General features: G+C 42.3%; 1 protein-coding gene across 1 annotated transcript in view; it reads left to right on the forward strand.

Annotated features, from left to right (window-relative positions):
- BFSP2 (beaded filament structural protein 2) overlaps positions 1–12,263 on the forward strand; it is a 49,346-nt gene extending 37,083 nt beyond the window's left edge. Inside the window, exons 5-7 of the mRNA XM_074271206.1 lie at positions 2,664–2,789; positions 11,399–11,619; positions 12,040–12,263. Of these exons, the coding sequence (XP_074127307.1) occupies positions 2,664–2,789; positions 11,399–11,619; positions 12,040–12,043 (351 nt within the window). The 3' untranslated portion in view covers positions 12,044–12,263. The remainder of the gene's footprint in view (positions 1–2,663; positions 2,790–11,398; positions 11,620–12,039) is intronic.
- The last annotated feature ends 1,422 nt before the right edge of the window (positions 12,264–13,685 follow it).

Consider the following 13,685-nt stretch of genomic DNA (forward strand, 5'->3'; position numbering starts at 1 on the left):
TGACGCGCAATGCTTTTCACAGTCTGGCTCTACGGATTCCATGCGATTCCCCAAAGTGTATGCACCAAACTGACCCCACTGGCACTCTATGGTCCCTGGGTCTCAAAGAGTTGGACATGACTAAATAAGTAACCAACAGTGGTCTTTGTCCGTGGCTTTTCCCCCAGTGGAGCATAAGCCCCTTGATGATTCGTCCCTAGTGCCTAGTACGGACCCTGGCACAGAGCAGTTATTTTATAAATACTTGCATTTGAAGTTGAAAGATTGGTGGCCAAGATGGGACCAGCGTGGTGCCATGGACAGAGAACTGTCCTCAAAACCAAGAAATCCCCTCAGCCTGGCAGCATGGTCCTGGGCAAGTCATTTACTCTGAATTAGGCAATTCCATAAAATCCTCAAGTTCTAGTAGAGAGAGTTTCTTCCACCAATAGTGTTCTATACCAACCTAGTGTCTATATATCTGTCTCCGTCCCTGATTATAAAACAGAGAGGGGGATTTTCCTAAGCAAAGGCAGAATTTTAATTTGCATCTCCCCATCACACAATCCCCGAGCAAATCCACCTGCTAAGAGAACTGGGGAATGGTGACTACACTTATCACTCACCTTCCTTGTAAAAAAAACTCCCTCACCCTTCCTAAAGGACTTGGTACTTCTTCCTTATTGAGTACCACCGCCACCATCACCTCCCCCAAAAAGTATTTTTAGGCGCAGTAAAATCAATCTGGAGTGGGGTTTTTTTTTTTGCCACATTTTGCTGACAGTCTTCAAATACATCCTTCAATTCCTTCTGACTTATTTAAAGTTATGCTTTCCATCTTGTATGCACAATAGCATGCAAATGTAATCAAGTGATTAAAAAGTCAGTAATCCCTGATGACATTACAAAATGTCAACATTTCCCTTGCCTGAAAAATACAGATGGAAAGTAAAAAAATAGGCCATTCCCCTCCTGCCTCTTTGAGAGCCAAACCTTCGTGATGTTTAGAAAGCCTTGGGACCCACTTAGCTGCACCTCATTATGCAAACTGTGCACTATAACAATAAGAAATTTAGCCTCCCAATCGTATGACTTGCATCTTCTCTGATCACAACATAAGTAGGAAATGGAGGATGCCGGTTGGCAAGGATATTAGCATTAAAACTACACGGTGATGATGTGGAAACATAAAGACTTTTAAAGATTCCTCAAAACCTATGGCTGTGAAGCGTCTTAGGTCAGTGGGAACAGCTTGCTAATGAGTCAGGGTTGGACTGAGTTTCTCCCTTTGTGAGCCAATTAAATTCAACTAGCTTGTCAATGAATGGGCAACCAGGTGGCACCAGAGTGGAGAGAGGCTGGGCCTGGAGTCACGAAGATTCATCTTCCTGAGTTCAAATCCGACCTCAGACACTTATTAGCCAGGTGATCCTGGGCAAGTCATGTAACCCTGTTTGCCTCAGTTTCCTCAGCTGTAAAATGAGCTGGAGCAGGAAATGACAAACCACCTCAGTATCTTTGCCAAGAAAACATGACTAAAACAACACAAAAACTCTTTGGGATCCCTTTTTGGGGGAAATGGGTTATATCTTGGCAAAGATACAAGAGTGGTTTGTCATTTCCTTCTCCACCTCATTTTACACATGAAGAAACTGAGGCAAACAGGGTTACACGACTTGCCCAGGATCACCTGGCAAATAAGTGTCTGAGGTTGGATTTGAACTCAGAGTGGAGAGTTTTCCTGACTCCAAGCCCAACACTCTATCCACTATGGCGCTACCTAGCATCCCTCCACTGTAGCATCCGGCGTCTCAATGAGGACTCTTAAAGCAGTGAGAAGTTACTTGACTTGTTAGTAAATGAAGAGGCAAGATCTTAACCCAGATCCTTGGAGCCAAAAACTACTACTCTGTGCTTTTCATTAACCCCCATCTTCTGCAGCTCCCAAATTGCTACTACCTTCCTTTCAGAGATACCTTCCATCTCCCCTGGGTACATCTTGTATGTCCCTTATTATTACATATTGCTTCCCCCATTAGAACAGGAGCTCTTTGAGGGTAGGCACTGCTGTTCCCCCTTTTGTATAGCTGCATCCAGATTAGTACAGATATAACCATTCCCCTGAAACAGTTGCTTTTATTCAAATTCACACTATTCAAAGGAATAATTATGTAAAACATGGTAATTGGTTCCAATCCAATGGAAATATGCAATGCAAATTCAAATAATGGAACCATTTCAGAAGAGGTATTATTCCCACTAATCAGGACCTAACTATATCTCCAGCACTTAGTGCAGAGACTGGCTTATAGTAATTGCAATAAAGCATATTAATAAGATAATGAATACATAAACTAATATAAATTATAAATATAATAACTAATTTAATGCATGCTTGTTAGCCAACTCATAAACTGAATACACAAAACTTTTTAAAGATTCCAAGTAAATGGAGATGTCACGTGGCATCAGTTGGCGGCTGGCAAGGGCACTTGGCTAATAAGACATTTCCTCTAGTACTTTTTAGGGGGATTAGATCATCTTAATGAGTTGGGGACAATTAATTTCAAAAGATCTCTTTTTCTCCTATTTGGGGGGTGATGATGGCTGGAAGAAAGGATGGGGAAGATGGGTTTCCATTCCCCATTAAACACAGGCCCTTTGGCATCTCTTGCCTAATGCAGCAATCCCAAGTGGTCCAGGCTCGGTCGCAGGAGGAAGAAGTGGTGGAGGCGCTCAGAGCGGAGTTCCACGATACTGCTTGTGACATCCAGCGCCTTCAAGCGGAGACAGAGTCCTTGAGAACCTTGGTAAGCAGCTTCTGGACAGGAAATATTTCTGCCTGGCCTCCAGATCTTTTTCTGATCTTTCCTGGTTATCAGAAAGGTCCCCTTTTCACTAGAGAATGTCCATTTTGGTGCAAGGACAAAATAAGCCCTCAGCCTGGAAAGAGGGTCCTGGTCTGATTAGTCAGCAGCTCTCCAGAGAATAGGAATTCCCAAAAATATTTCTGGGAATGGATTCCTCGGAAATGATGTTGATCTGACAGCATCTCTCACTCACAGGATCACAGATTTAAAGCAGAAGAGGATGTTCCAAGATATTGGGTTTGAGCCTCTAGTTTTACAGATGTGGAAACTGAGGCACAGCAAGGCTGACTTGCCCAAGATCAAACAGATAGCAAATGGAAGAGCTGAGATTTTAATTCAGGCCTTCTGACTGAAAGGTCTTTCTAAACCAGAGGCAGCTATGTGATATCATCAGGGAGACCCAAGTTCAAATATTATCTTAGACACTTAGTAGCTGTGATTCTAGGCAAGTTGGTTAGCCTCTGCCTGCCTCAGTTCCTCAGCTATAAAACAGGGATGATAAAAGCACCTTCCTCTAGGGGTTGTTTTGAGGATCAAATGAGATAATAATTATAAAGCACTGAATCCTGTCTCTGGCATATGGTAGAATAAATAATATGTTAGTTGAAATGAATTAATGGTTCAATTATTAAATTAGCCTAAGCAAAGTGCCTAAGGGAGAATGCTGCATCTGGAACCGGAGGATATGGGTTCAAATTCTAAACTGATAGTTATTAGATGTATGGCCTAACCTATCTGGGACTCAATTTCTTCAATTAGAAAATGATGATGTTGAATTGTGGGGTCCTTTCCAGCTGTTAACCCATGCTCCTATGACCTGAATTCCATCACCAGCTATGTGACACTGGACTTAGTCACTTAAGCCTTATGGGTGCCAGTTAGCCATTTGCAAAGAAGTTAGATTAGGAGCTAGTTTTTATAGAACACTTTTAAGGTTTGCAAAATATTTTCATAAATATTTTCTCCTCGCATTTCTAGGAATTAGATGCAATTATGAGATTATTAGATCAGATGGCATCTAAAGTCTGTTTCAGCTGAACAGGTAGCAAAGTGTTGGAGTTGGAAATAAGATGAGCTCAAATCCTGCCTTAGACACTCTCAGCCTCAGTTTCCACATCCTGAAAATAGGGATTATACTAGTACCTATTTAGTAGGGCTGTGATAAGGATCATGAGAAAAATATAAAGATTTTTGTAAACTTTAAAGTGACATATAAATGCTAATTATTATTGTTGCTGTTGTTAATCTATGATCCTATGAGTAGGTTTCATCAGTAGTAAGGAATGTTCAGAGTGGGAACTCCCTCCTCCAGGTAGATGACCGTCTGCCCATGGAGTAGCTGAAGTCACGTAAAAGTCAAGTAATGTGCCTGCTGCCATTCGACTAGTTGCACAGTGCACAGAGCTCTGGGCCTGGAGTCAGGAAGACTCATCTTCTTGAGTTCAAATCCAGCCTCAGACTTTATTTTTATTAGCTTATTATTATATATTATATTCTCATTATATGTAATATATATAATTATATATTAACTGTGTGATCCTGGGCAAGTTGCATCACTCTGTTTGCCTCCGTTTCCTCATCTGGAGAAGGAAATGGCAAATTATTTTAGTATTTTTGCCAAGAAAACCTCAAATGGGGTCATAAAAAGAGACATGACTGAAACAACTCAACTACAGTCCAACTTGGAATCTGAACCCAGAACTCCCAGAACTAGGCTGAGCATTCTCTCTACTGTGTACATTTAGTGTCTCTTCTATTACAATACTAAGTAAAGCAGACATCTCTAGGTTGGCATTTCGTCCAAAGTGGCACAAAGTGATCCTCAATTCTGGTAAAATCTTTGTCTTTGTGTTGTTTTACTGGTGGCAAATGACCAGAATAATGGTAGTAGTACAGTACTTGAAGGATTGCTGAGTGTTTTCTTCCCATCAGTCCTATGATGATTGATTACATATAATTAGTACGTATTAATATATTAACACCTGCTATAAATTAAGTAAGAAATTATTCCTAGTTCCCATAGTAGGAGTAGGTAGTCCAAGGGAGTTTTTGTCTCATTGACATAGTTTTCCAATCAATACCATCAGTTCTCGGTGCCATGATACCTCTAGCATCATGCTCACATTTAAAGAATTGGCCCTGCTGCCAATGTCACATCTTCTCCTAAGACTTACACCCACATGATTTGCCTCAAATGCCACCTCTGCTGAACACTCCCTCCAACCATCTATATTTGCTGAAAGCACTGTTTTAACTATAGACAGCTCCCTAAGGAACCATAGTCCTTTTCAGTTACTTCCATTTCAATAGGTTTCACTCAATTTGCTACAGTAGAAAGTACACCTAATTCAACACCTGAACAGGATTGCCCCTACCATGTCCCCCCAAGCTGATTTCCAGCCTTTGCTCCAAGACCTCAATGGGGTTAGGGGAACTAGCTGCTTCCCAAAGTTGCCCATTCCTTTTGTGACTTGAGCCTGACCCAAGATAGAGTTTCCTTTTTCTTTTCTTTTCTTTTCTTTTCTTTTCTTTTCTTTTCTTTTCTTTTCTTTTCTTTTCTTTTCTTTCTTTCTTTCTCTCTCTTTCTCTTTCTCTCTCTCTCTCTCTTTTCTCTCTTTCTTTCTTTCTTTCCTTCTTTCTTTCTTTCTTTCTTTTCTTTTTTCTTTCTTTCTTTCCTTCCTTCCTTCCTTCCTTCCTTCCTTCCTTCCTTCCTTCCTTCCTTCTTTCCTTCCTTCCTCTCTCCCTTCCTCCTTCCTTCCTTCCTTCCTTCCTTCCTTCCTTCCTTCCTTCCTTCCTTCCTTCCTTCCTTCCTTCCTTCCTTCTTTCCTTCCTTCCTCTCTCCCTTCCTCTCTCCCTTCCTCCTTCCTTCCTTCCTTCCTTCCTTCCTTCCTTCCTTCCTTCCTTCCTTCCTTCCTTCCTTCCTTCCTTCCTCCCTCCCTCCCTTCCTTCCTTCCTTCCTTCCTTCCTTCCTTCCTCCCTCCCTCCCTTCCTTCCCTTCCTTCCTTCCTTCCTTCCTTTTTTCTTTCTTTCTTTCTTTCTTTCTTTCTTCCTTCCTTTTTTTCTTTCTTTCTTTCTTTCTTTCTTTCTTTCTTTCTTTCTTTCTTTCTTTCTTTCTTTCTTTCTTTCTTTCTTTCTTTCTTTCTTTCTTTCTTTCTTTCTTTCTTTCTTTCTTTCTTTCTTTCTTTCTAATTCTAACTACAAATAAGACATAGTGTAAATGAAACAACCGTGTACATCAAGATAAAGTGTGAATGGAAAGTCATCTCCAAGGGAAAGCATTAGATGATTGTGAGAAACAGGAAAGGCCTCCTGCAGAAGGCTGGATTTCAATTGAATCTTGAAGGAATTTGGGAGGTGAAGATAAGGAGGGGAGAGTATCCCAGGTGCTGGGGACAACTAGAGAAATGGCAAACAAAAAACAAACAAACAAACAAAAAATGGGGAAATGAAAGATGGAGCATCGTGCTCGAGGAACATCTAAAGAGTCAGCACAGGAAATTATGGGGTGCATTGGGAAGAGTAAAAGACAAGAAGATATCAAGGTGGCAAGGAGCCAGATTGTGAAGGGCTTCAAGTACCAAACTGCAGATTTGATATTTGTTTCTGGAAATCATAGGATGGCACTGGAATTGGAGTAGGATATTCCAGAGGAGGTTGAACAAGAGCAAAGGAGAAAGTGTAAGAGGGGAGAATGAGTGATTAAGAATCTTAAAGAGAAAAGCAAAAAAGATAGAGAATAATTTTGCCCCAATAAGAAAGTTAAGCCAGAGAGAACGGGAAAGACTCATTAAAACAGAAAATTCAATCTTTTGGGAGTATTTGTCTCTTGACAGAATCCAAAAATTCCCCCAAATACTAGTGTTACACGCCACCTTGCATATTCATTTAGGTATATATTCATTCATTTAAGATGGGCTTAGAGGTTAACTGTTCTAAGTGCTAAGTGCTAATCTAGGGAGTTCCCTCGTTGGCACAGAATATGTGGGCCCCAAGTCAGTTCTCCATTCAGTATGGGGAATGGGACTTGGAACATTAAGGTAGACTTGAGAATTTTGTCAGAGCAGTAAACTGACTGCCTCACCCTAGCACTCCGGATGAAGCTGGCCTCAGTCCAAGCTCTATGCCATTATGGCACCCATGAGGACATGAAGACCTCGCCAATGTGGGCACCTTGCCATCCGCCCCACTGCGACCTATGTCCTCATCCTTGTTCGGGGAGGAATAATCAAATCAACATTATTGCCACTGGAAGGAGGTGACCATCTATTGTCAACTCTGTGACTGCCTAGACTCAAACTTCCTTCAGCCACCACTCTCTCTATTCAGATAGAAGCTTCCTTGAGGGCCAGGACTATCTCATTTTTGCATTTGCATCCCCAGCCCCTGGCATAACGCCTGGCACATGTTCAATGGTTAATAAGATGCTTGTTGGTTGACTGTGGCAGCTCTAGACCAGGCAGCTACGGTTACCCTCACATCACTGGACATTATTCTCCTGTCTAATAGAAAGCAGCTGTAAATACAGTGTCAGCTGCTCGGCTGAAGGGAAAAGAAACTTTTCCCCACCCTGAAAGCTTAGGGATAACTCCTTAGAGTAACAGACTCTTAAGGCTTAGAATACTAAAAAGAAGGAAAAAATCTTTTAAAATGGAGGCTTTCTAGAAATTACTCCCATTTCAATAGCATTTTAGCTTTTGCAAAGTACTTCCCTCATAACCACTCTATGAGAGAAGAGAAATATTATTATAATGTGTATTTTACAAATGAACAGTCTCAGAAATTTTAAGTGATTTACACTTAAGTGCAAAGTAATTAGCAATTGTCTGAGGCAGGATTTGAACCCGGATCTCCTAAGTCCAATACATTCTCTTGTCTCTTTTGGAGCCTGAAAACCTTGTCTTAAAGTTTCATTGTCAATGATCAGGGCTTTTCTTTAACTCCTCGCTCAGGATACGAGGGGCAGCTAAATGGCACAGGGGTAGAGCATTGGCCTTGAAGTCAGAGTTCAAATCCAGCCTCAGACACTGAGACCAACTGTGTGACTCTGGGCGAGTCACTTAATCCCAATTGCCTCCTAAAAAGGGGGGGGGGAGAGAATACTGCATAGGAACCCAAGTAATCCCATAGGTTCTGAGCCATTGTATGTAACCTTCCCATCTCTGTTATTGATGTAGACACCCTGAAGCTTCCCGAGGGCTTGTTTTGAAAAGCCGCAGGGATTGCCTGCATGACATAGAAGGCTCTAACCATCTACGCTCCATCGCCATGTTTATATTGGCAGCCTTGTCTTATGATGATGTTGGAGGCCTCCTAAACCGTGTGTCCGGTCAACTGAGGTTGGGAATGTAGCCCAAGGCCAGAAACCCCAGGGGTTCCCTTCTAAGAGAGAGAAGGAATGAGGTGGAGAGGGAAGGACAAGGTTTAACAGTTCAACAAGATTTTTTTAACACTGATTTTTGATCTTTGGGCTAAAATCAATATTTAAGTTCATGGACTCTTAGATTTAGGGCTGGAAAGGACCTTAGAGGCCGTGGGATCCAACGCCTTGTTTTACAAATAAGGAAACTGAGGCGTATAGAGATCGAGTCATCATAATGACATAGCTAATGTGTCTGGATCAGGATCTGAATATTCTATCCAGAAATAGGAAAGTTACAGAGATGGTGGCTTTGGGTGAGACATTGCCACTCTGAATTTCAGCAAAATGGGGAACTTTGTATGTAGATACCGTGTTTCCCTGATAATAAGACCTATCCTGAAAATAAGACACCCACATACTCTTTAATATTCCGCTAAAATAAGCCCTCCCCCGAAAATAAGCCCTATCGAACTTACTATGAAAACGGTCATCATGGTGATCCCCTGCGCTATATGCTGCGTAGCGGTACCTTCAGTAAGCAGCGCTGCCCTCCCCTCCCGGGTGAAATGCACGTCGCGCTCCGAGCTGCATCCAATCAGAGCTGCAGCAGTGAGCGCGTCATCCTCTTCTTCCCTGGTGATTTGCTTGCTGGCGCTACTGAGAGCAGCGCCGCGGAGTAGAGCTGAGACAGGACCATCTAAAAACTCGGTAAGTTCAGTAAGCGATGGAGAATAAAATAAGCACTCAGGGGGCATGATGGAGGCTAAAAGGGGCATGATGGAGGCTAAAATGGGCATGATGGAGGATAAAAGGGGCATGATGGAGGCTAAAATGGGCATGATGGAGGATAAAAGGGGCATGATGGAGGATAAAATAAGCCCTCCCCTGAAAATAAGCCCTCTGGTGTTTTTTAGTCCCAAAAAAATAATAAGACAGTGTCTTATTATCGGGGAAACACGGTAGTCCTTCTATAGCTCGATCTATGGGCCTACGGTCCTCCAATACCATCCAACACCGGTTGTATGATTATAAACACTTCATTTAGTCTTCCCCCAGGCTCTTTCACCACCTAGAAAAAGAAAGGGTCACATGAGTTAATCTCTGAAGCCCCTTTGAATTCTAAAATTCTATAATCCTATGTTCCTCCATCTGTGGAACCTCCCAGGTGGAAATTCTGCCTTCTGGAACTGGTTCCAGTTCTGAGGGAGAATGAGCGGGCTGGTTCTGGTCTTGGAGAAAGAGAGGCTGGAGAGGCGTGACATCATGGATTCAGTGCCAGAAAGGACAATCCCGTCGTCTCCTTGGCCCAGCACCAGGAAGCGACCTGTTTAAACTCACCCAGGCAGTAAAAAGCAGAGCCAACGACAGAGCTCCGGTCTTTTAGGCTCTTTCTACCAAGGGAAACCGGGCCCTTCGAGTAATGGTTCTCATGACTTAGGTCCAAGCTAAATGCAGATATCCCTGCACCTGTGATGGGGCAACTGAGGAAAGAGAGAGAGCCTCCGATGGAAGGATCCCATTAATAGCAAGTGTCTCCCTGAAAAGCCACACTCATGTACACACGTTCAACGTGAATGACCACCCACAGGTTAACAAATGCTTAACAACAACAACAAAAAGCTGAGAAGAGAGCCCAGGGAGATCAGAACATGTTTGTCAAGTTCAGGGTGGCCTAATTCCACCACCCACATTGCAGGGATTGGTTTCTTGCTCTGTGAAGAACCTGATCCATCTTGTGTCCCGTTGGCCTGATTTTGCCTCTGCTAAATTACCCAGGATCTGTTCCGATGTCTACCTTCAATTGCATCAAGAGTGGCCGGAGCTAAAATGATAGGCCTGCCTCGGCTGAGTGGCCGGTACCAAACATTTCAATTCAATTTAATCGTTCATTAGGCTGTGAGCTCCTTGAGAGTGGGCACTGGGATTTGTTTGCTACCTACAGTGCCTAGCACAGAGCGGGTGCTTAATAAATGCTTGTTGATTGACTAATCGTTTGTTAAATACCTACTGTGTACCAGACAGCTGGATGGCCTACTGGAGGATGTGCCTGAAGTCAGGAAGATCTCAATTCAAACTCTGTCTTAGACACTTATAAACTGTGTGATCCTAAACAAGTCCCTTAATCTCTGCCTGCCTCAGTTTCCTCTGGTGGAAAATGGGGATGATATTAGAACACTTACCTCCCAGAGCTGTAATAAGGATCAAATATATACATATACACATATGTATATTATATTATATACATATATACATAGTTTTTCAGATCTTAAAGTGCTATATTAATTATTATTTCTTCTTATTATTAGGCACTAGGAATACAAAAATAAACAGAAGGCAGCCCCTGCCCTCAAGGATCCTACATTTTGCTGGGAGGCTATAAAATATCCACAGATAAATCAATGCAAGATCTGTACAAAATAAATGATAAGTTATTGTTCTGTGGGGAAAAGGCGTTCACTGGGAAGAATCAGGAAAAGCCTCGTGTAACATGTAACCAATCCATGGTATCTCAAACTCTCCCATGAGAATCCATCCAATGAGCTAGAGCGTCTTTCTTACACCATCTTTCTATTCTTGCAAATAGCAACAATCATTCAAGTTATGACCCCAGCCCTCACCCTCTCTATGTATAACACTCTTCTCTGACCACCATCCCTTAATATGTGGTGTTCCCCTATTAGAATATAAAGGGGGAGAATATAATGGGCCTCCCTGTGATCAGGAAAATCCATGTTAAGTGTTTTGTCCCTCCCTTCATAACAGAGAAGAAACCCAAATTATTATGGTATTAAAAGAGAGATTTGATATTATGCAATACTATATTTTATGCATTTCTGAGTTGCTAAATTTTTTCTGTATTTTCTATGAGCTTTCTCACGTTATCTGCAGCCTCCACAAAATTCTCCAAAAATTCCTATTTAATTTCTTGCCAACCTTCCATATGTTGAAACCTCAAGAGGGAAAGTCCCATTGGGGAAGCATCGCTGTAATGGTCCGGGCTAGGCCCACCTCGCAGGGTCTCAGTTGTTGTTATATTAGGGTGTGAAGAATAAGCCATTGTGCTATCAGATGAGCAATGGATACTTGGGTGGCGTCCCAGATCATCAGCTATGAAGGACTTACCGGGATGGGATGTCATCTTCCTTGTCCCAGGCTACTTCCCCCATTGTTTCCAACTGTTCTCTCCTAGAAAAGAGGCCTGGAGAACTCATTGTATGACGCCAAGCACTGGCACGACATCGAGCTCCAGAACCTGGGTTCTGTTATAGCCAAGCTAGAAGCCGAGCTTGGGGAGATCCAGAGGGAAACGGAGCAGCAGCAAAAAGACCGGGAGCATCTGCTGTCTGGCAAGTTACAACTGGAGAAAGACATTGTGTCCTATCACTGCCTTCTGGATAGAGAAGGAAGCAGGTATTTGTCTATTCTGGTATGGAAACAATGGCGGCTGTGATGTAGGGCTCTGATTTCCAGGTAGTTCTTTACAGAAACCCACAGCAATCTTCAAGGTCCTCCTGTTTTTCATCAGATCCTGGGTCTAGAGGTAGAAGGGAACCCAAGGAGCCAACTTTTTCACTTTACAAGTCAGGAAACTGAGAATCTGGGGGAAGGGGAGGAGTTCCTTTGTGGAAGGGGCCAGAGAAGCTCTTGAAGACAAGTCATTTAGACCCAGGAGGGTTACAGTCGTCATCTGTAAAAGAATAGGATAATATCCATACCAAAAGAATAACAAATCCTGAAATATCAAAGTTTGAACTTTCAATAAGCAAAGTCGCTGTTTCTGTTGTTTCTGCGTGATTATTTTTAATAACTAATGTGTATATGTATTTTCAGCTAATTTGGAAAATTCCTGTTTCATAGAAGTTGATGCTGAATAGCTGAAGAAATAGCTGGGAGAATTCTTCCCAGAAGCATCACCCTTTCTTTGAGTTGAATAGCTCCCTACAGAAAAACAGACAAGATTATCGCTGTTAATATCACTGCCATTTCTTAGTTAATATAGGTTTTTGTGTGAGATGCTTTCCTGATTATTCCTCAAATAAAAGCTTGAATTTGCAGTCTTCTATGCACTCATCTTCCCCAAATGGTTCCCTTGGTGGATGAATGTCTTGCGAGCTCCCTTTTTCTCGTGGCTTTCAGGAGTTTCCAAAAAGGGCTAAAAGCCATCTGTTTGGCCATCCAGGGCCATGGAGCCAACTCATACTGCTCTGGTGCTTAAAAATATAATTGTGATATTTAAGTATTTTTTAAAAGTCCCGCATTAGTGCCAGGAGAGATGTCTACTTGTGGTCACTACCAACCACCAGCCCCCTAATAAATGTCGTCTATTATTATATGATTATCAGACGTAGTGTGCAGAGTATATCAAAATTGGTCTTGGGGTCAGGAAGGCCCTGATGCATCCCAGCTGTGTGACTCTGAGCATCAGGGCCCCCAGAAACTCTCAGAGACAGTAAATTTCAGAATAGTTGCTCACATCCATCGATCCGAGGCATTTCTCATGAAGACTTCCTTATACCCATGAAATAATAGCCCCCCATATGTAAGAACAATAAGAAAAATAATAACACCCTAATGTAGTCTCTATTTCCAAACTGCTTAGCAAGCAAGTTATCCTATGTTAAAGAACTCTACAAACTTTAAAGCTGTAAGGGGCAGTGGTTAGAGCATCAGCCCTGAAGTCAGGAGGACCTGAGTTAAAATCTGGCCTCAGATACATCCTGGGCAAGTCACTTAATCCCAACTGCCTCAGCAAAAAACCCAAACAGCTGTATTTAATTCTATATTAATATTTAAATATTATTAATATTAGCATAATTGATTTGAGCTTCACAACGATCTGTGATATAGGTAAGAATCTATCTGGAGCTGGGAATTTTAGAGTCAAAAATCCTTGGGTGCATCAATAACATCCCTTTAGTTTCCTCTTCTTGGCTACTCAGTGGGCTCCATGTGGCCAAGAACAGAGGTCATTTTGCAGAACAGAGGGAGGGTTATGGAGATTTAAGCAGTTTCCTTAGGTCAGAAAGTGTCAGCCGCAAGATTTGTACCAAGTGTTGCTGCCTGAATCTAGCCCTCTCCCAGTTCTGCTCCACTACTGTCACAGGTGAATGCTAGCTGATGGATTCATTAAGCTGCTGCTTTATTATCTGGCTGGATGGATAAAGAGACAGGCAGATGGAGGTGATACAGGGACAGGGACCTGCCCTGTGGTCTCATCACATGTAACTCCCTCCTACAAATGCAATTCAGCTTTGAACTCCGGCAATTTAAGTGGCTCGCCCCATCACTCAGAGCCAGTACATGCCAGAGGTAATACTGAACCCAAGGCCTCTCGGCTGGCCCTCCACTACACCAATAATATCAAACACAAATAGAAACAGAGACCACTAACCTATACTTAAGGTGAAATACCATGCTGCATGCTAAATATCAACAGTTTAAAATAGGTGTCTTCTATATTTTATTGTCTTTTTATT

The sequence above is a fragment of the Sminthopsis crassicaudata genome, chromosome 5, assembly GCF_048593235.1.
Source record: "Sminthopsis crassicaudata isolate SCR6 chromosome 5, ASM4859323v1, whole genome shotgun sequence".
NCBI lineage: Eukaryota > Metazoa > Chordata > Mammalia > Dasyuromorphia > Dasyuridae > Sminthopsis > Sminthopsis crassicaudata.